General features: G+C 41.6%; 1 protein-coding gene across 4 annotated transcripts in view; it reads right to left on the bottom strand.

Annotated features, from left to right (window-relative positions):
- Positions 1-20244, bottom strand: part of smc5 (structural maintenance of chromosomes 5) — a 49502-nt gene extending 29258 nt beyond the window's left edge. Inside the window, exons 1-7 of one of the 4 annotated variants that reach the window (XM_048527316.2) lie at positions 20025-20244; positions 12879-13020; positions 10452-10504; positions 8067-8229; positions 4737-4871; positions 4508-4648; positions 857-1018 (exon numbers count right to left, since the gene is read on the bottom strand). In XM_048527316.2, coding sequence (XP_048383273.1) covers positions 857-1018; positions 4508-4648; positions 4737-4871; positions 8067-8229; positions 10452-10504; positions 12879-13020; positions 20025-20182 — 954 coding nt within the window. In that variant the 5' untranslated portion in view covers positions 20183-20244. Of the gene's footprint in view, positions 1-856; positions 1019-4507; positions 4649-4736; positions 4872-8066; positions 8230-10451; positions 10505-12878; positions 13021-19645; positions 19691-20024 lie in introns of those variants that run through there. The other 3 variants (XM_048527315.1, XM_048527317.2, XM_048527318.1) reach the window with 3 other exon arrangements.
- Between the last annotated feature and the right edge of the window lie 1150 nt (positions 20245-21394).

The following is a 21394-nucleotide window of genomic DNA, read 5'->3' as shown; positions in this document are numbered from 1 at the left end:
ACATGCTTTAAACACCATATATACAACAGATGTATTATTCAAATTAGGGTAGACAGATATCACAGTCAAAATTACTGATTAGATTAAGACTATTAAAGATTTACTCTTGCATGCATAAGTAAGGAAATCACAGGGTGCTCTTTCCAACAACTAGCTACACACTTTGTCTCTCATTATTGAAACCCTCCCCACATGAATCCTTTCACTTTGTTTATGCAAATGGCTCATCAAAAACACTAAATGCAATAGGGCAATCCAAACTGTCAATAATGTGGTGTCACCCTGTCAAAATTATTGTTATTAAGTAGAATCTGCAGCACATTCAGACATTCAAAGAATCACAGAACGATGCAGTATATCATAATGTGAACTGACTCTCTTTCCTTGCGATGGCTTTTTGGCACTGTTATCCAATTAATTCCACTCCCCTGCGAATTCCTCACAATCATGCATGTCATTCCCCTGTCAATATAACTTATCTCAAGCAACATTCAGAGCCTGAAATTTATCAGTCGCTGGGAAGTGAGGAGCACAGTGATGGTAAAAACATGGGGAGCCCTCTTAAAGTGGGAAGCTGACAGCATCCCCCTGTCAGGGAATTGGACTGATGTAAAATCCTATTTGGGCCATTTTATGGTGTCATGAGCCAAATAATCACCACCCTTTGAAAAAAAGTTTCTCATCAGATCAGTTTAACAAAGGTGTTTAGTTTCACCATAATAAAATCTTGTAAATTATAAATATCATCTTTTAAAGCCCAGATGTGTGCAACACGTAACTGAGGAGTGTTGAAGTCTATGAAATGCTACCATGACTAAAATCAGGATTTCTTTCTTGCACCAACCAATCCTCTAACCTTTTCTTTTATTTTTGCTTCCTGCTCCCGACATTGCCTTTCAACAGTTTGAATTTTTCTGGTCATTGGAGCTTGGGCTTCTCTGAGTGCTTTCAGTTCTTGTTTAAGCTGGTCACGGGCACGCTTCACTTCTTCATGCTCCTGTCGAGCAACTTCATATTCCTTTGTAAAAAAAAAGGGCACGGTGTCAAACATTTATTGAAGGAAATAAATGTGTTTTATTTTAAGTTTCCAAGGAGTGACAGAGTGTCTTGAATCAATGTAGCTTTCTTCTTCATTTGAAACATCAATGATCAAATATGAATTAGAATAAATACGTGCAAACTGTGTTATTGACGGATTTTCCATTGAAGTGATCATTGCTGAATTCTGAAACACATTCCTGGTCTTTAGTCCAGGGTACAGACCAACATAAATTTAAGCAGCATTTTGGGTTACTTCAGTGTAGATTGAGCCCCTCAGTTCTCTTGACCCCATTAAAACTAAAGATCTACTGGTGCCTTTTCAGTTGAACCAGCAGCTTATACTAAGGGAATCTACGCGTTTGACCTTTGATGAATCCTAAAATAGATTTAGGAGCCTATTCATATCAAAGACATCCAAGTTAAATATCTAAGTTGATGCGCATTTGCAAGCAGTTGTTCAGAGTACCGCAAAAACATGGAAAGACGCAAGCAGCTTAATTAAATCAAAAGCCCTCTACTCAGTGGGCAAGTGGTTTCAAGATGTCGCCAGACAGATACAGAATCAGCTTCCATCCTTGCAGCTAACAACTTAGTCTTTTCCTGTCCATTAAGCCTAGGTGCTTCAGGCAGCCTGTCACACAATTACAATTAGCTTCTCTATCATAACAGAGACCACAATAAAACCTGAAAGGTAAAGAAAGGTTGAAAACTTTCTTCCTAACCACCTAGGCCATCAGAATGAATCCCAAGAGATGAACTTGTTCCAAATAGTGTCTGACACATCAATAAACTGGAACACAAAACTGGTTTCATGAGCAGGAATAACACGGTGTGAAGCTGGATGAACACAGTGGGCCAAGCAGCATCAGAGGAGCCAGAAAGCTTGACGTTTCAGGTCGGGACACTTCTTCTGAAATGGGGGAGGGGAAGGCGATTCTGAAATAAATAGGGAGACGGGGGAGGCGGGTAGTAGATGGATAAAGGAGAAGATAGGGTGAGAGGAGACAGACAGGTCAAAGAGGCGGAGTTAGAGCCATTGAAGGTGAATGTAGTTGGGGATTTAGGGGTTGGATAGGTCAGTCCAGGGAGGACGGACAGGTCAGAGGGGCGGGATGAGGTTAGCGGGTAGGGTATGGGGTTGTGGCTTGAGGTGGGAGGAATGGTTAGGAAGGTGGGGACTAGCTGGGCTGGTTTTGGCATGAGGTTGAGAGAGGGGAGATTTTGAAGCTTGTGAAATCCACATTGATACCCTTGGGATGCTGTTCCTGTATCTTTCGGGTGGCATCATTGTGGCAATGCAGGAGGCCCAGGATGGACATGTTGTCCGAGGAGTTGGGGGGGTGAATTGAAATGGTTCGCGACTGGGAGGTGCAGTTGTTTGTTGAGAGCAAAGCGTAGGTGTTCTGCAAAGCGGTCCCCAAGCCTCCGTTTGGTTTCCCCAATGTAGAGGAGGCTGCTTCGGGAACAGCAGATACAGTATGTAATGGACAGATGTGCAGGTGAACATTTGTTTGATGTGAAACGTCTTCCTCGGGCCTGGGATCGGGGTGAGTGGGGAGGTATAGGGGCAGAGTAGCACTGGCTTCAGTTGCAGGGAAAAGTGCCAGGGGTGGTGGGGCTGGAGGGGAGTGTGGAGCGAACAAGGGAGTCATGGAGAGAGTGGTCCCTTCAGAAAGCACATTTGGGTGGGGAGGGAAAAATGTCCTTGGTGGTAGGGTCGGATTGCAGATGGCGGAAATGTCAAAGGATGATACATTGGATTTGGAGGTTGGTCAGGTGGTACGTGAGGACGAGGGGGATTCAGTTTTAGTTATTATTGCAAATAACGGGTGTGAGGGATGAGTTGCGGGAAATGCGGGAGACACGGTCGAGGGCACTTTTGATCATTGTGGAGGGGAAGTTGCGGTTTTTGAAAAAAGAGGGCATCTGGGATGTTCGGGAGTGGAATGCCTCATCTCGGGAGCAGATGTGGTGGAGGCGAAGGAATTGGGAATACGGGATGGCATTTTTACTGGAAGGTGGGTGACAGGAGGAATATTCCAGGTATAATGTGAACTGCAGATGCTGGAGAATCCAAGATAACAAAGTGCGAAGCTGGATGAACACAGCAGGCCAAGCAGCATCTCAGGAGCACAAAAGCTGATGTTTCGGGCCTAGACCCTTCATCAGAGAGGAATATTCCAGGTAGTTGTGGGAGTCGGTAGGTTTAAAATGGATATCAGTTTCCAGCTGGATGCCAGAGATGGAGACAGAGGGGTCCAGGAAGGAGAGAGAGGTGTCAGAGATGGTTCAGGTAAACTTAAAGGTTGAGGTGCAAAGTGTTAGTGAAGTGGATGAACTGTTCAAGCTCCTTGTGGGAGCACGAAGCGGCGCCTAAAAAAGTCATCAATGTAACGGAGGAAGAGATGGGGGATAGGGCCAGTGTAGTTTTGGAAGAGGGGTTGTTCCACATACCCTACAAAGAGGCAGGCATAGCTTGGGCCCATGCGGGCACCCATGGCCACCCCCTTTGTCTGTAGGGAGTGGGAGGAATTAAAGGAGAAGTTGTTGAGGGTGACAACAAGTTTGGATAAGCGGACGAGGGTGTCAGTGGAGGGGGACTGGTCAGGTCTGCGGGACAGGAAGAAGCGGAGAGCGTTTAGGCCATCGGCATGGGGAATGCAGGTGTATAGGAACTGAGTGAAAACGAAGTGTTGGGGACCAGGGAATTGGAGGTTCTGGAGGAGATGGAGAGCGTGGGTGGTGTCACGGACGTAGGTAGGGAGTTCCTGGACCAAGGGGGAGAAACCCACTCCTCGGACGACACGTCCATCCTGGGCCTCCTGCATTGCCACGATGATGCCACCCAAAAGATGCGGGAACAGCATCTCATATTTCGTTTGCATTTAGGCTGCAGCCCAAGGGTATCAATGTGGATTTCACAAGCTTCAAATCTCCCCTCTCTCAACCTCATGCCAAAACCAGCCCAGCTAGTCCCCGCCACCCTAACCATTTCTCCCACCTCAAGCCCCAACCCCATCCCCTACCCACTACCCTCATCCCGCCTCCTGGCCTGTCCATCCTCCCTGGGCTGACTTATCCCCCCCAACTCCATTCACCTTCAGTGGCTCTAACCCGTCTGTCTCCTCTCACCCTATCTTCTCCTTTATCCATCTTCTATTCACCCACCCCTGTCTCCCTATTTACTTCAGAATCGCCTTTCCCTCCCCCATTTCTGAAGAAGTGTCCCAACCTGAAACGTCAAGCTTTCCGGCTGCTCTTATGCTGCTTGGCCCATTGTGTTCATCCAGCTTCACACCATGTTATCTCAGATTCTCCAGCATCGGCAGTTGCTACCATCCCATGAGCAGGAAAATGGCCAACATTATTACACTCTGAACGAGTTTACATTCACTGTAAATCAACAGTTCTAACATTGTTGAGTCTCTGAAGTGCAATCTCACATAACTATAAAGTCATAACTTACCACCCAGGGCCTCTTTCTTTCCAGCATCTTTATTTTGTCTAAATGTCTCTGTCGCTCGTAATACCGCTGAACATCTTGCTCGTGCCGTTCATTCCTTTGCTTCATTTTCTCCAAAGCAGCTGACTTTTCTTTACATGTATTCTACAAATGCATGGAACAAATCTTATCTCACATTAACAGAAAAATAGGAGCCAATGTTTACAACAACAAAGGTATTATTGCCCCATACCTCAAGCTCCTTCTCTTTTTCGCGGTAATTCTTTAAGTCACTGTGAAACTTGTACATTTCTGGTGGGCCAACTGATTTTTCAGTTGCTTCGAGTAGCTCGATTTTTGACATCTTTGCAAACTCCCCAACTTTCTCCTTTAAACATAAAGCAAAACAATGGTAAGCTGCGCCAATAAAATACAAAAGAGAATTGATAGTTACATGAAGACTAGGCTGCACCATTCAATAATTTTATACAGAAGGTACTGTTGCTCAGTGATGTCACTAACATTTCTGCAAAGGTAGGAACACCACGAACGAAAGCATATTAAGTATGAAGTCTGCAATCGGAACATTTTTATCTCTTGAAAAGTGGTGCCTAAAGGGAGTTTTTTTTTTAAATCAAGCTTTGGAAGCTTCAACAAGTTGTAATCCTTTCTATATAGCAAGGAGCAACTCTGAAATATCTCCTCTCAACTAGGAGTAATAAGTGTAAAATTTGGCAAATATTTTTGAGTGCTCAATTTGCTCTTCCTTTTGAATTCAAGCTTAGATCTGGACTTTCCAGAATTAAAAAATTAGTTCACAATTTTTTTTTCAGGGGGAGGGGAGGTGGTGACGAGCAGGGAGCAAATAAGATCAACCTATGGTCTGGCACTTGTGAAAAATATTTCTGTTCCGTATGTATTATCTACATCAACAAACTTACATATCCGTAAACACAGGATAGCAATGTTCTCCAAGTCAAAATCGCAGAATCAATGACCGTTCAATACATGAGATCCCAGAAAAATTCCCAGTACTGAAGCCTGATGTCAAACAGCCCGATTTTTACCTTCCACTAACTTCACCAAAGAGCTCTGTATATAAAAGGAGTAGAAATGGAGCACAAGGCCAGCAAAGACGAAAAAAACAATGAAAATTTTGTCTGAATACATTTCAGAAAATGTGCTTTGACATAGCTTTGAGGCATGTTGCAAAGTAACAAGGCAAACAGGTTTAGAAGAGGGGCTCCAAAATGTAAGTCCAAGTCAGCTGAAAACTTTACCATCGGTAAGTTACAATGACAAGAAAGCAGAGTGTGTATCATGCCAGCACGGAAATGTGAAAAGGTTGGGTTATAGAAAATTATACAGGTAAACAACTTTATTAATGTCTGGTAATTTATTACAGTCCTCAGTATGGCTATTTTTCTCAAAACCCTGCAATTTGACGCATTCAAAAATTTTGAAATTTTGTTTTGATTAACTTGTTAACGTCCTTCAAAGCCTGAGCATGCCCATCCAGAAAGTGCTGCTGCAAGATAACCACTAAGACCAAATCGACACCCAGACGATTTTGCTAAAATTAGGACATGGGACTGCAAATGACTTTGCATGGGTTACAGCTCGCAATTTATTTCCCTTGTGTTTCTTCTCTCCCTCTGATAAGAGCTTGCTTCTGAGATTGTGGTTGAGTCAGGTACAGCAGCCCTGAGAAAGCTTATCCCAAGATTTAGTCAATATCAAAATTCTTAAATTAACATATCTTTGTTGAAAACTGTTCAAGCATTGATCCTTGAGGGAGCACATTTCCACCTTCTGTCACCATGCATGCCTTTACTCGTAATTCATACTTTTGGTCTTTCACCCAATATTGCAAATCAGATCACGAGGAAGGTCACAATGGAAAAGAGCAACCTTACGAACCCTGTTCATTCATATCTTTGTTGAATTCTAAGTTTCATTACAGTTTACCAGTTTCTCCAGACTTTGGTCTTATCCTACTGGAGACAAAGTTCCATAACAGTTTGTCCCACCATTTTCTTACTCCAGCACTGTCACATTTGGGAGTTGCACCTCCATCTAACTCCACACCAGAATATATTTTTAAAGCGTTTGAGTAATGTATTAATAAAGTACTTAAGAACTAGGAGCAGCACGGAAAAATTAGCTCCTCGAGATTACTCCATTACCTAATACAAGCACAGTTGATCTCAGCATGGCCTCAACTCCATTTTCCTGCCCACTCTCCATAAGCCTTCAATCCATTACTAGTTAAAACTCTATCTCCTCCCTAAATTTACTCAATGTCCAGCATTGACCGCCCTCTGGAGTAGCGAATTCTGCAAATTCACGACCCTGAGAGAAATAATGTCTCGTCATCTCTGTTTGAAATCTGACACAGTATATCCACAATCAAGATGAGCCCTGCTACAAACTAATACTAAGCACCATACCTGATCAATCCGACCCAGCTCAAAACCAAGCCCAAAACATCTAATAAAAAACAGATATGTGCATCATGCAAAGCAGTGCACAGCCAAACACAAGTTAAGTCCCTTCCTTACAAATCATCACAGTTAAACCTTCAGCTACTTTCCATCCACCCTCCTCCAGTACCCTCTTTGGAACTGTTTAACCACTTGTTATGCCTCTGGACAATTTAAAAATTAATGAAGAAATAAATAAACACTGGAAGAAAGAAAGAAAAAGAGACAGACCGACCAGGCCGACCCGACAGGCCATGCCGGCCGAGAGACCAGGCAGACTGGACCGACGGGCCAGGCCGCCGACCCGACCAGGCAGACTGGACCGACGGGCCAGGCCGGCCGACCCGACCCGAGAGACGAGAGGGGCCAGGCCGGCCGACCCGAGAGACGAGAGGGGCCAGGCCGGCCGACCCGAGAGACCGATAGACCGACCGACCAGACAGACAAACAGGCGGACCGACCAGACCGAGAGACCAGAGAGACCGGCAGACCGACAGAAAGGAACAGGAGTGAGCTTGGAGACAGTGTGGGAAAAAGATATCTGAAACAATCAGAAGACATTTTAAAAGAGATCTCCCAACTACATGCAAAAACTGCAGTCGATCGAAAAAAGGTGCACTAAGAGCAACCAAAGGCAGCATTAATCCTATTCTAAGTATACTCAGAATTCAAGCTCATTTTCAAATCTTGTAAGAAACCAAACGATGCATGAAGGAATCAAAAAGATCATACCATTTCCCCAAATCAAATAAGGAATCAACTAGCAATGGGGCATCTGACATTTTCAGAGAAAACATTAGTTAATGGTGGCATGGAATATAAACTTTTAGATCAAATGCACACTTGAATCCTGGGGTTATGCCAAATGTTTCTTGCATTTGTTCAGAAGAATTATCTAAAGTGCCTGTTCGTGCTATTGTGTTGCATAATTCTGGAAAACAAATCACCAGTCATTAAGAATTATAGTGCTTACAGTAGGTTTATACTAAATGCAATCAACTGGTGAGAGTGAGGGTTAAATAAAAAACATGAACAATACACACCCAAATGCATACTACAGTAATTCTTACATTTTCCATTTATTTCTGGCATAAACACACCTGAGGTAAAAACTGGCAGAGATTCCCCACTTGGATATTCAATGCAGAAGTCTGTTCTTCCACCATTTTCTGGGTTGCATGTTCTCCATTTATTTGCCAGACAGATTGATTGTTCACAACAGAAATCTCTCGTCTCACAATAAGGTTGCGTGGACGTCTGTAACTGTAAAAGGCCAATTTTTTAAAATCATAAAAATGTAATCATGCAGGAACTTTAAAGTTTAGAAAATAATCAGAATGCAACATTGCCTCAACAGCCTCATACAACAAAAATTACACACAAACAGCATATAGTCATCTAGCCCTTTGAATGCTTTTGGCTATTCATTAAGATCATGGTTGATGTGTATTTTAACTTTTTTTCTCCTCTTGGTTCTGTAATCTCACCTAATAAAAATCAGTCAGTCTCGGGCTTTGAAATTTACAAGCAACTCTCCACGGTCACAACATTTTTTTTTTAAATTGTTGAGGTGGGTGGGAGTGTTGGTGGTGACAGTGGCGGCAGGCACAGTGATGGGTTTGAGATTTTCCACTACCTGAGAGAAGAGGAACATTTGCTAAATGATTTAGCTCTGATGTCATGGTTGCTCCCTCCGATTCTGAACGTTTACCACCAGAGGAAATTGTTTTCTCTCCATTTACCCTATAAACGTCTTTCGTCATAGTAAATCTCTTATTTATATCACCGTCAAATCCTCTATATGCAAAGGAATCCAAGTTTAGTCCATGCAACCTAATCCACTTCTTTTTATAAATTATATGGTGCAACAACTTCAAATCGGAAGTTGCTATTTAAGACTTCCCAATAACAACTTCAAGATCAATCCCCGGTCAGTGCAATGTACACTGATCTGCCTAAGTTCCATGCAATATTTTGGAATTTTTTCTTTGAAGAATTCTTCAATTCTTCTTTGCATTCACTGCAGAAAGCAGTTTCTACAAACAGACTTAAATCTACAAGTGAAATTTTCAACTTTCCACACCATGGAGGTAAGGGGTTTTTATCAAATTTAAATCACAATTGTCAGGATCAAGAGATCCACCCTCCTCCCTCAACACACTCCTGTCCACTCCAGATCGTGGAATACAATATAGCAAGATCACATTAGTCAGGTCACAGGGATAACAATATAACAAATAACCAATTGTACAATATTTAGGCTTGCCTGCACAAAATAATAGCATTCTGAATCCTTGTGCTTTTCAAAATATTCAACTGTTTCAGTAATACAATGTAGTTGCATATTTGCTACTCACACTGCCAATATGTGGAATTAGACAGATGAACAAAACTGAGGAAAAAGGAAAAGCATTCAAAGATATGCTGAAACATCAGCACAAAGCAACAGTGTTTCCTGACATCTGTGTCAGCCAATGCATTAGCCAAGATTTAGAGGCAAGGTGGGCAACTTGACTGTATCATATAATTTATTTTCCAGCAAACATTCTATTTAAAGACATCTTTTTGAAAGAGTCTATCCTACCAAAACTACAGAATTTCTCCAGACAAATGCCATGAATGGAGTATTTTTACAAAGAAGTGCAATCTCCAGGTGCAATTGTCAAGGAAACTGCATAATTGTCTCCATTCTGGACAATAATAGCACTATCATTTGCAGCCAAAGAAATTCCCTTGTTATCTCTTATAACAGGAAACGTCCTTCAAATAGCTGGTATTGCGAGTATTCGAGATTTCATTAACATTTCCTATCTGACATGTAAATCAAATAACTATGTTTTCACATCTACAACTGACTGACAGCACTCTAGTGTTTGACCAGTATCAGAAAATTAACACGTTAAACACGGCCATCACATTAAGCAATTTCTACTGTTTTTGACTCTAAGTACGAGCAAGCAACAATGTGAATAAATTGGTGGGCTAAATGAGCTCTTCTGGAGACACAAATACTTTGATTGTAAGTGTCTTCACAAAATTTTGTTTCTCGCAGAGACTGAATTGCTACAACTTATTTCAGCACTGCAGAGAGATAAAATTTGGTCACAGCTTCTACTTAACATTTTAAAAGTCCATTGAAAAACATGCTTATTTACTGGCTTAGTGGCAAGGGCTGATGAAATACAAAATTGATGAGAACTTAAGTAGGTATGGTCTGAGCATTGGAGTTTCATGCAGTACTAAATAAGGAATCAGGAAAGACCAAACCAAGAAGTTTTTAGAATCACAGAATCCCTACAGTGTGGAAACAGGCCATTCAGCCCAACAAGTCCAAACCAACCCTCTGAACAGCATCCCACCTGACGCAGCTCCCTACGCTTTCCCTACAACTCTGCATTTCCCATGGCTAACATGAATATGGCTAAAATTGTACAGCCGCTTTACAGACAAATTTACATGTCTAGTTTCCAGTAGAATATACTTACATTTCGAGTTCAATATATCCTTTGCTATATCCTCGTTTCACATAAAGACCAACCTGCTCAACAAACAGATGTATAATTTTAGTACAGCCATTAGAGAAATGCCAAAATGGACTGAAAAAATTAAGGAATAATTTATTGGATTCAAGTTTACTCACTGTGTTCTTTTCATTCAGATTGGCAATATCAAAGTGTGAAACAGCTCAAGTTATATCTTCCAAACAAGGAGATTGTGGGTCAAAGATCTAATCATCCTAATTATGTTAGATTTGCAATGCACAAAATAATTTCCATTTTCTCAAAAATTAGTCACAGACTAAAGACTAACCCTTTAATGCTTCATATTGATCATCATTACTTTTGTAAGGTAATACAGGAATAAACATCATGATTAGTCTGCAGTCACAGGAACACATTTTACTTGTCTCTTCACAATCCAGCACTTTTTAGGTTGCCAAGCAAAGCAGAAGTCAAAATATGACACTTGCATAAACTACACCTGGAACTAATCATCACTTAAGATAGTGAAATTTGGAATAGTAAATACGATATTGTAACAGGAAAATAAGGAGGGAAAGAAATAACGAATTAAAAAATAAATAAACTAGAAGGAAAAAGTGAAAAATAAATTATTCCCTTTCTATATCTTCAGTGGCTAAAATTTGATGGAATGCACCTCTATGCTTCTTGGAATTTACCGTGCCAAAGTGATTTTTAATTATTGTGAAACACTTATCACATCATTAATAGGTATGTACACAAAAATGGACAATGGTACATTTAGTGGTTACATATGAAGCAACTACAGAAAATTCATACTATTTAATGCATCTGAAATGACAAGTCTCTTGACAAACATCACAATGATAGATCATGAACTCAGATTATCTATGGATGTAAGGGATAATGGTAGTGCCCAATTCTCTGAGCCAGAAGACCTGGGTTCAAGTCCCATCTGCCCAGAGTATGTGATAACATCTCTGCAATAGGTCAATATGAAAATATCTGGATTAAACTTAATTACAACATGCAACACTTAATAAAAGGAACACAGTGAAAAAATTATTGAAATTAAAAATTCTGAGCAACACAATGCATTGTCTGGACTGTCTGGAATGCCAGTGTAGCATAACCCATCCTCAAGGGAAACCGTGTAATTTTATATCTGACAAATGTCCAGGAAGCTTCAATCAGAAGGGCTTCAAAGGAATAAATGCAATCCAAACTGAACTGCAAAACTGTGAACACGAATGAAGTATAAAAAGCAAGAGAGACATGTTCGTTTTTTTCCCCCCTGGCAAGAATAGTGAATGGTGTGTGTGCGCTAGCAGATTGTGCTATGAGAGTCACAGCCAAGTAAACCCCTAGTCATCCCTATGCTGCAGGTAAACATAAAGTATCTCTCTCTCTCTCTCTCTCTCTCCATACTGGAAGCCAGAATACAAATGAAACTGCCTTCAAAAAGAAACACGTCACTAACCTTTCAGCTGATCTGCAAAACTAAACAATCAATTGCTTGTCTACTGTCATCACACAATACACTGACACAACGATTCACTGTTTCCTTTTCATGGAACTCAGACCAACGCATATACATTTCTTAAAACTTTCATTTTCTTTGACTTACTCTCATTTCTAATAGATACTGAAATATTATTGCTTATCATGCTTAAGAACTACTAAATTCATTTTTTCATTAACTCAAGAAAGGCTGGTTAAGTTAGCTTCTCTTGAAACGTAAATTCATTTGGCCTGACAGTAAGGCATCCAGAAGGAAAGGCATCAATTCGGCACGTGACCAAAAATGTAACCATTATATCCCTTCTCACATGGGACCTTGACAGTTTGGGGTATCTCTTTTATACCGGCAAGAAATTGGGAAACTTTGCCCAAGGATTGACTGGAACACAAGATACCACTAGTTATGGTTTTGGAAGAGTACAGCATCTAGGATAACAAAATACTGACTAAAGCATTTAGGTATCTATGCGTAAACAGTGGACATTGCTGACCAAATTGCAATGGTTGAGTGCGGTTGGTGTCACCACTACATTTACTTTAAAATTCTGTAATATTGCAAATCTGCACAACCAGGAATCCCCTATGCAAATCATGAGAGACAACTCTAACATGCTCTTCAAGATAGTGCCCACATGGGACAGCAGATAGGGGCTTGGATTAATGTCTCATCCAAAAGAAGGCACGTCACTCAGTGCTATACTGGAGTGTCCATTTGGAGTATGTACTTCTATCTCAGGAATGAATTTTGAACTCATCATCCACCATGTCCTTACTGACAACCCAGCAATTGCTGAAAAAGCAAATACTTCAGAAGAAATATGCCACAAGGAGTCCTCTCATAACTTAGTTCCCCAATTTACAAAATTTGCTGTAAAATCAAGCCAGACTTATTACATAAAACATCATTACCTTGTCTCCTCTGCCAATAAAGGAGGTTTTGCCCGCCAATCCCAGACAAATTGCACAGACAATGCTGGACTTTCCAGTGCCATTGGCACCGACTATCATGTTCAAATTGGCCCCAGGATGAATTTCACAGGAATCATAGGTTCTGAAAATTAACATATCAACATTTGCTGTGTTTATTTCAGATTTCCACAATCTGCAGTATTTTACATTTAATTAGGTGAAATTTATTATAATGACTTTAGTAATTCTGACAGCATTCATTTCTAGTTACTACACCAAATGAGAATGCAGTGCTCTTCATTTGCTTTTGCAAGTAGTAAAGGATCCAATGAGGCTAACTGAAAAATTGTGAAGGTGAGAAAATTCTAACAGTTTAAAAAAGATGTGCAGGAACAAGCTCATAATCTCTATCTCAAAATACTCCTCTTCCACTCTAATGTCTCGACAAAGGTGTCCTTCCTCTTAGTTCGGTTAATCTAGTCAACATATCTAGGATACTGCTCTCTCTCATTTGTGCTTATCTAGCATTCCTTTAAATGCATACATGCTGCTCACCTCAACTATACCATTGTGTTAGTCAATTCTACATTCCCATTCGTATTTGGGTAACTGAGTCTGTTACGAATTCGCTATCAAATTTATTAGTGATCCTCATACTCAAGCTTCCTAGTTTTCAACCCCACCATAAGTTATCTTAGGACTATGTTCACTGGAATTTAAAAGAATGAAGAGAGTGATCTCACAGAAACCTAGAAAATTCTAAAAGGACTGGACAGGATAACACAGAGAAGAATGTTTCTGATGACTGAGGAGCTTGGAGCCTGGAGTCATAGTCTAAGAATACAGGGTATATCATTTATGGCTAAGATGAGGAGAAATTTCTACAACCAGAGAGTAGTGAGGCTTTGGAATTCTCTGTACAGAAGTTGGTTGAGGCCTAAACACAATATTTTCAAGAGGAGTTAGAAATGGCTCTTAGGGTTAAGGGATCAAAGAGTATGGGCACAAAGCAGGAACATGACTGGATGATCAGCGTTGATCACGCTGAATGGCACTGTAGGCTCAGAGGGCTAAATGGCCTACTCCTGCTCATTTTTCTGCTTTCTACGTGGAGATATCTTCTCCAAATCGTGATGTCAAACATTTTTAAACATCGAATGATTCTGTCTGATCACCCCATGTGCCTTCAATTCAGCTCTATATTGGCCTGAAAGCTTCAGGGCTGGACTACTAACCTGTCCACAAATATTGCACAATGTCCAAAATAAACTTGTATGAATTGTTAACATTCTTTGGCACTTGTAGATATGACTAACATGAGCTTAATTACCTATCTGGGCAATTTTAACATCTTGTCTGAATGATGGTACTCCCAACATCAAGGCACCAGCAAAGTCTCTGGAATAGGCTTTGAACCCACACCTGCTATTTCAGAGATAATAGAGCTTCTACTGAGTCAATACAAAGATGCTTAACTCTTTAAGGTCTGGAGGAGGGGAGAACTGGCCCTTCGCAAGAAAGGGAAATATACTGCAGGTACCAGAGGTTGCTGTCAGTTTTACACAGCCATAGCGATGAATGCTAGAAGTATTGCATTTTAACAATTGCCAACTCTGGGCCATTAAATCCTAAAAATTAAATATTCCCCAGTATGGCTCAATTTTGCAAGCAGATATAAGTGGAAGGTTTTATGTGGAAGGATGGGGAAAAAAAATAGTCAACTTTCTGTAACTTCCAATAAATGTAAATGATAAATGTAACTAAATAAATAATTTCCGATAACTGCATTTATATAGCAATTTTAACGTAGAAAAATATCGCAAGGTTCATCACAAGGAGATAATCAGATAAAAAGGGGCACTTAGCCGAACTAAGATATAATGGGAATGGTGAACAAGAGCTCAGTCAAAGCAAGCTTTGATTTATTCCAGAGCAAATTGAAAATAAGTTCAGGAGGGAATAAATACATACAACATGGTGGCTGCTCCTTTCACTTTGAAATAAAAAATACAAATTCAAATGCAAACTAGATAGCTGCCTTTCAGAAAAATGTTTTTCACCAAAGGCTGCTATGTAAGGTAAAGTTGCACGGTATTACAGGTAATGTATTGGCATGGATAGAGGATTGGTTGACCAGTAGAAAGCAAAGAGTAGGGGTAAATGGGTGTTTTCAGGTTGGCGGTCAGTGGCTCGTGGTGTGCCTCAGGGATCAGTATTGGGACCGCAATTGTTTACAATTTACATCAATGATTTGGAGTTGGAGACTAAGTGTGGTGTGTCAAAATTTGCAGACGACACTAAGTTGAGTGGTAGAGCAAAGTGTGCAGAAGACAGTGAAATTCTGCAGAGGGATACAGACAGTCTAAGTGAGTGGGCAAATGCCTGGCAGATGGAAAGTTGCTAAGTGTGAGGTCATCCATTCTGGTAGGAACAACAGGAAAATGGACTGTCTTAAATGGTTAAAAACTTCAGCACACTGCTGTGCAGAGGGACTTGGGTGTCCTTGAGCATAAATCGCTAAAAGGAGAATTGCAGGTACAGCACGTAATGAAAAAGGCAAATGAAATTTTGTCTGCCCTTGCTAGAGGGATGGAGTTTAAAAACAAGGAGGCTATGCTGCAGCTGTATAGGGTCCTGGTGAGGCCACACCTGGCATACATCGTACAGTTTTGGTCTCCTTACTTGAGAAGAGATATACTAGCACTGGAGGGGGTGAGAGGAGATTCACTGGGTTGATTCCAGAGTTGAGGGGGCTGGATTATGAGGAGAAACTGAGTAGACTGGGATTATACTCATTGGAATTCAGAAGAATGAGGGGAGATCTTATAGAAACATATAAGATTATGAAGGGAATACATAAGGTGGAGGCAGGGAGGTTGTTTCTGTTGGCCGGTGAAATTAGGACTAGAAAGCATCGCCTTAAAATAAAGGGAAGTAGATGTAGGACTGAGGTCAGGAGGAACGTCTTCACCCAAAGGGTTGTGAATCTGTGGAATTCCTTGCCCAGTGAAGTGGTTGAAACCACCTCGCTGAATGTTTTTAAGCCAAGGCTAGATAATTTTTTGAACAGTAAAGGAATTTACGGTTATGGTGAGTGGGCAGTTAAGTGGAGCTGAGTCTCAAAAAAAAATCAGCCATGATCTTATTAAATGGCGGGGCAGGCTCGAGGGGCCAGATGGCCTACTTCTGTTCCTAGTTCTTATGTTCCTTATCTTTTGTTCCTTATATGGTGTGTGTAATGTGAGACATGAGCTAGTGTTAATTGCAATATGCTCAGGTAACTGTAGACCTACAATCCTCAAAGTTTTCTACTGCTGTGATTTTCCCTGACCTGTCTGTTGGAAAATAATTAATAGGGATTTACTATTATAATTCAAAATATCAAGCATCACCTAGGATGGGAAAAGGTGATCAAGAGTGTCCTCTGCCTGTTCCTATCCCAAAGTAATGTCAGGTTTCACTACAGAAAACATACACGTAGACCCTCTAACTTCATCTCTTCAGAGAACCAACATAATTTGGAGGAAATATTAGGATTTTCTTGCTTGTTTGAGTGGCATAGTTAATTGACTATTAAATTGAACATAATCTGTTTTATTTTGAATTTTATTTTTGCCCAAAATTCATTTTAAAATAATTTCTTAATACGATTATGTAAGATAGTAAAATGTGGAATTACAAAGAATAAATAAGATGAACTCCATAGATATGCATACAGCAAAGCTAGAGAATCATTATAGGAGAAATTCAAGGATACCTGCTCAGTCACACGAACAAGACTCTAATGTGGGTCATGAAACACCAGCGAGATCAAATGACTAGTTTCTACTATATATGCTAGGTAATACCATGTATAATGTACCCATAATATTCTTAACTGTATTTCTCCTCCATTCTCATTGCTGGGCCGCTTACTGCTTTACTTTCACTCACAGAAACACAATCAAGGCAATGACAAAAGACAAATTAGTAGCTTATTTTATACATATCTGGATTATGCCGACAAACTAAACTGTCAACAAATTTGTAAAACTAAACCTAATTATAAACAGAAATTAACATCAGCTGCAAATGAATTAATTGGAAAGACAGCAGTCACTGGGAGCAGGCATCGCAATATTTGAGTAATACTGTTCCATCAAACAATTGTAACAAGGAAATTCAACATTAAATATCCAAAAGAATTCTGAAGCATGCGAGGAGTGCTCTTTTCATGACACTTCAAAACACTCGCAGACAGATTTCACAGGAAGTGAAACAGAGGGATGAAAGGAGCTTGCAGAAGGCTCGTGTAAAACAATAACGGGTAACACAGACCAGTTTGGCCTAACCGTCTGCTTCTATGTTGCAAATTCTATGCAATTCTTTGGTCGATGCCACTCTCTTATCACAACCTGAACATCATTAAAACATACTCTATACAGCTGGGATCCCTCCCACTCAGTCTAGGAAACACAATCAGCGTATCAAACTCAAAACATTAATTGCACCTCCCAGTCGTAAACCATTTCCACTCCCCCTCCCATTCTCTAGATGACATGTCCATCATGGGCCTCCTGCAGTGCCACAATGATGCCACCCGAAGGTTGCAGGAACAGCAACTCATATTCTGCCTGGGAACCCTGCAGCCATATGGTATCAATGTGGACTTCACCAGTTTCAAAATCTCCCCTTCCCCAACTGCATCCCCCCACTGCACCACACAACCAGCCCAGCTCTTCCCCCCCCACCCACTGCATCCCAAAACCAGTCCAACCTGTCTCTGCCTCCCTAACCGGTTCTTCCTCTCACCCATCCCTTCCTCCCACCCCAAGCCGCACCCCCATCTACCTACTAACCTCATCCCACCTCCTTGACCTGTCCGTCTTCCCTGGACTGACCTATCCCCTCCCCACGTATACTCTCTCCACCTATCTTCTTTTCTCTCCGTCTGCGGTCCGCCTCCCCCTCTCTCCCTATTTATTCCAGTTCCCGCTCCCCATCCCCCTCTCTGATGAAGGGTCTAGGCCCGAAACGTCAGCTTTTGTGCTCCTGAGATGCTGCTTGGCCTGCTGTGTTCATCCAGCCTCACATTTTATTAATTTATTTCACTTTCTTGGCACTTTCAGCTGTGCTAAATTTCTACATCAAAAATATTCATATATTTAAATGAAATATCAATGTTTTTTCTTAAAAGCTGCTGTTAAATCATATTTGTTTCCTACAGAGATAGTAGGAACTGCCGATGCTGGAAAATCTGACATAACACGGTGTAGAGCTGGATGAACACAGCAGGCCAAGCAGCATCAGAGGAGTAGGAAAGTTGACGTTTCAGGTAAAGAAGAAGGGTCTCAACACGAATGTCAGTTTCTTTGTTTCCTACACGTTTTAATTTATATTCTAGATTTCCAGTATTCATTTTTTCTACATTGCCCATCACCTTTGTACAAAGTCTGACAGAAAGATACTCAGAACTCGGAAAGAGTTCAAAATTAGAATAAAGGAGCATTCCTCAAGATCTGTGTCCCTTCTTTATCATCCAAATTCTCTTCCCTTTATCATAGTACCTTTGGAATATAGTAATTTTCTTGTACTTCTTTCAATTTGGTGTTGTTAAGATCCTACATTGACTGCAGAAGACCAGCCAGTCATGTCCGTGCTTTCTCTCTGCAAGGGTGTTTCATCTACTGCTACTACTCATTTACCTCATTGGCCTTTAAACACTATTGATTATTGTATCCATTCCTCGAGACTGGGGAGCATAGATTGGTGATCGTTTGTGGAACACAGTAGTTTAGTCCACAACTATGACCAGTCACCATTCATTTCAATTCTCTGCCCAACTCTAAAACAAACTCTTACACTATTCTACTGAAATGCAAAAGAAATGCTAGGAAAGTTATTTATCTTTTAATTAAGCACTTTATAGCATTCCAGGTTCCACAACCAAATTCGACAATTTTAACTGATGGCACTGCTTTCAATTGATTTTGTTGGATAGCATCCCTTGGTAATAGTTCTGGTTCTGTCATTTGCACCTCCTCCAGACCTATCTTTTATTTCTTTTCTTGCTTATTATCATCTCACCTTTGTCATTTAATCACTCCAGCATATCAGACCTTCCCTTTCATTCTCTCTGCCTGTCCCCTTTCTTTACTTGTCCACCCACTTAAAACTTATTCCAATTATGAAATAAAATTCAGCCAAAAGCATATTTATGGTTCCCCTCAGATGATGACTGACTTATGCGCATCGACATTTATCACAAAGTCACAGTATTCACAGCCCTTGATATCAACACAAAAAGTGCTCTCCAGTTTGCCTAATCGAAGGTGAAGCCTGAGCCTGTCAATATCTAAGTTTTCCTTTGAATGAGTGGGATGGGTACAGAAAACAGGAGACACGATCAATCTCTCCGGGATTAATGTGACTCTGAAAGGAACCATCTGGCCACTTTTGTGGTTTTGTAATCTGATCGCGGAACCAGGTTGCGAATAGGGTCCAATGCAGTGAACGTGAACGCAACAGCAAGCTTTTGAAATTAAAAGACTCGGAGGCACTTCTTCAGACTGCGATGCAGCGAGGGAGTGCCTTTTCATGACAATTCAAACGCTCGGAGACACATTTCAGGGGAAGCGAAATAGAGGGATGAAGAAAGCTTTCAGAAGGCTCTTGTAAAACCATAAACGCTAATACGGACTAGTCTGGGCTAACGGTCTGCTTCAGTGCTGCAAATTCCTTGGGCGATGCCACTCTCATATCTCAACCAAATATCATTAATAGCACACCTTATACGGCTGAGATCCCTCCCACTCAGCCCAGGAAACAGAATCAGCCGAAGTTTATTTGTAAAATTCTACTTCCAGGGTGAGTCCCTATGCGGGCAGGGCCCGGAGGCAGTCAGGGGTTAGGAAACGACTGAACTTCTCAGACGGGACATTCGCGACCAACCCGAGAGACATCACTCAGTTAAAGGGACCTGATCCTCACCCACCAGAGCCCTGATTCTGAAAAGAACAGAAATCGGCGACTGTGGCCTGGCCTGATCGCTGAGGAAGACTCTGCTTTTGGGGTCGGATATAAAACGGGGACTCCATCGACCCGGCCCCCAGGCCGAAGGCCCAGAAGCCTCGGTCTGTCCCTCACCGCTACCGCCGCTTGACTCACAGGAAATTGTCCATCTTGATCCTGACGATCGATCCTTCCACGAACTGGTTGCCGGCCCTATCTTCCCCAGTTGCCTCCGGTGGGACGTGCCGGCCGCTCAGCCCTCTTTTTCCGCTCGTCTCCCCCTGCCCGGCCAGTTTACGCTTCAGCGCCGCCATCTTGACGGTCGCCGGGCTCTTTTCCCGCGCAAACCTCCGGGCTCACGTCATCACGCCGACGTCGCTTCACCCCGACTCGTGACGCGCGTTGGTTTGGTGGGTTGCGGTCGGGGAGAGAGGGCGCGTGACTGCGGAGTTCGAGGCCCGCCCGTCCCTCTTTGGCGGGATCGTGCAAACGTCACAAAGCAGGCGGTGCGGACGCTACAGGACAGTCGCTCAGCTGTAGCAAAGTCGCAGTTTTTGGAGCTTTGTCAAATCAACCTGTTCTGAGATGTTATATAGATGGAATTTGAACGTAGGCTACCTGGTTCAAGGGTAGGGATATTGCCACAAGCCCCCTCCCTGCAATCGTAGTTTTGGCTACTGATGGCGCCAATAGACGGAAACAGGTGTCAAGTAGTTGGCAATACACATAATATAGTTGTGGGGTGGCCAGGGATGAGAACTGAATGTACAGGGGTATTCAGTATTTAGGAAGGACAGACAAAGAGGAAAAGGAGTAGGGTTAAACAGGACGTTAACGCAATAGTGAAGGAGGATACTTACACCTGTCACAAAAACAAAGTTGCTGGAGAAGCTCAGTAGATCTGGCAGCATCTGTGCAGGGAAAAAAAATAGTGTTTCGAGTCCGGTGACCCATTCTCAGTTGTCAATTTTTTTTCCTTCTGTTAACTTTTTTTTCTTTTACAGATGCTGCCAGACCTGCTGAGCTTTTCCAGCGACTTTGTTCCTGATTTACAGCATCTGCAATTCTTTTGGTTTTTACTTACACCTGTCAAGTAGAATCTGTGTGGTTACAACTTAGAAACACCAAGGGTAAGCAAGATAGTGTTGTAAATAGACTCACTTCCCTAACTGGAATGCTAACATTGGGGAAGGCACTTTACAAGAAATTAGTGACCCAGGCAGTAAAGGAACAGACATAATTATGGGTGACTTTAATCTGCATATTGATACAGTAAATCAAGTGGGTAATAATGCTGTAGAAGAGGAATTCTTGGGAGTGTGAGATTTCTGGATCAATGCTTTGAGGAACTACTTAAAGAACAGGCTATCCTAGACTGTCTGCTTCGTAATGAGAGAAATAATTTGAAGTCGAGCTGTACAAGGTCCCCTTAAAAAGGGGTGACCACGATATGATAGAATTATTTGTTTAGATGGAAATGACATAGTTGACCCTGAGACTAGGATTCTGAATCTAAAGAAAGGAAA

This window comes from Stegostoma tigrinum, chromosome 3 (genome assembly GCF_030684315.1).
Source record: "Stegostoma tigrinum isolate sSteTig4 chromosome 3, sSteTig4.hap1, whole genome shotgun sequence".
Taxonomy (NCBI): domain Eukaryota; kingdom Metazoa; phylum Chordata; class Chondrichthyes; order Orectolobiformes; family Stegostomatidae; genus Stegostoma; species Stegostoma tigrinum.
This window is presented reverse-complemented; position numbering and strand designations above follow the sequence as displayed.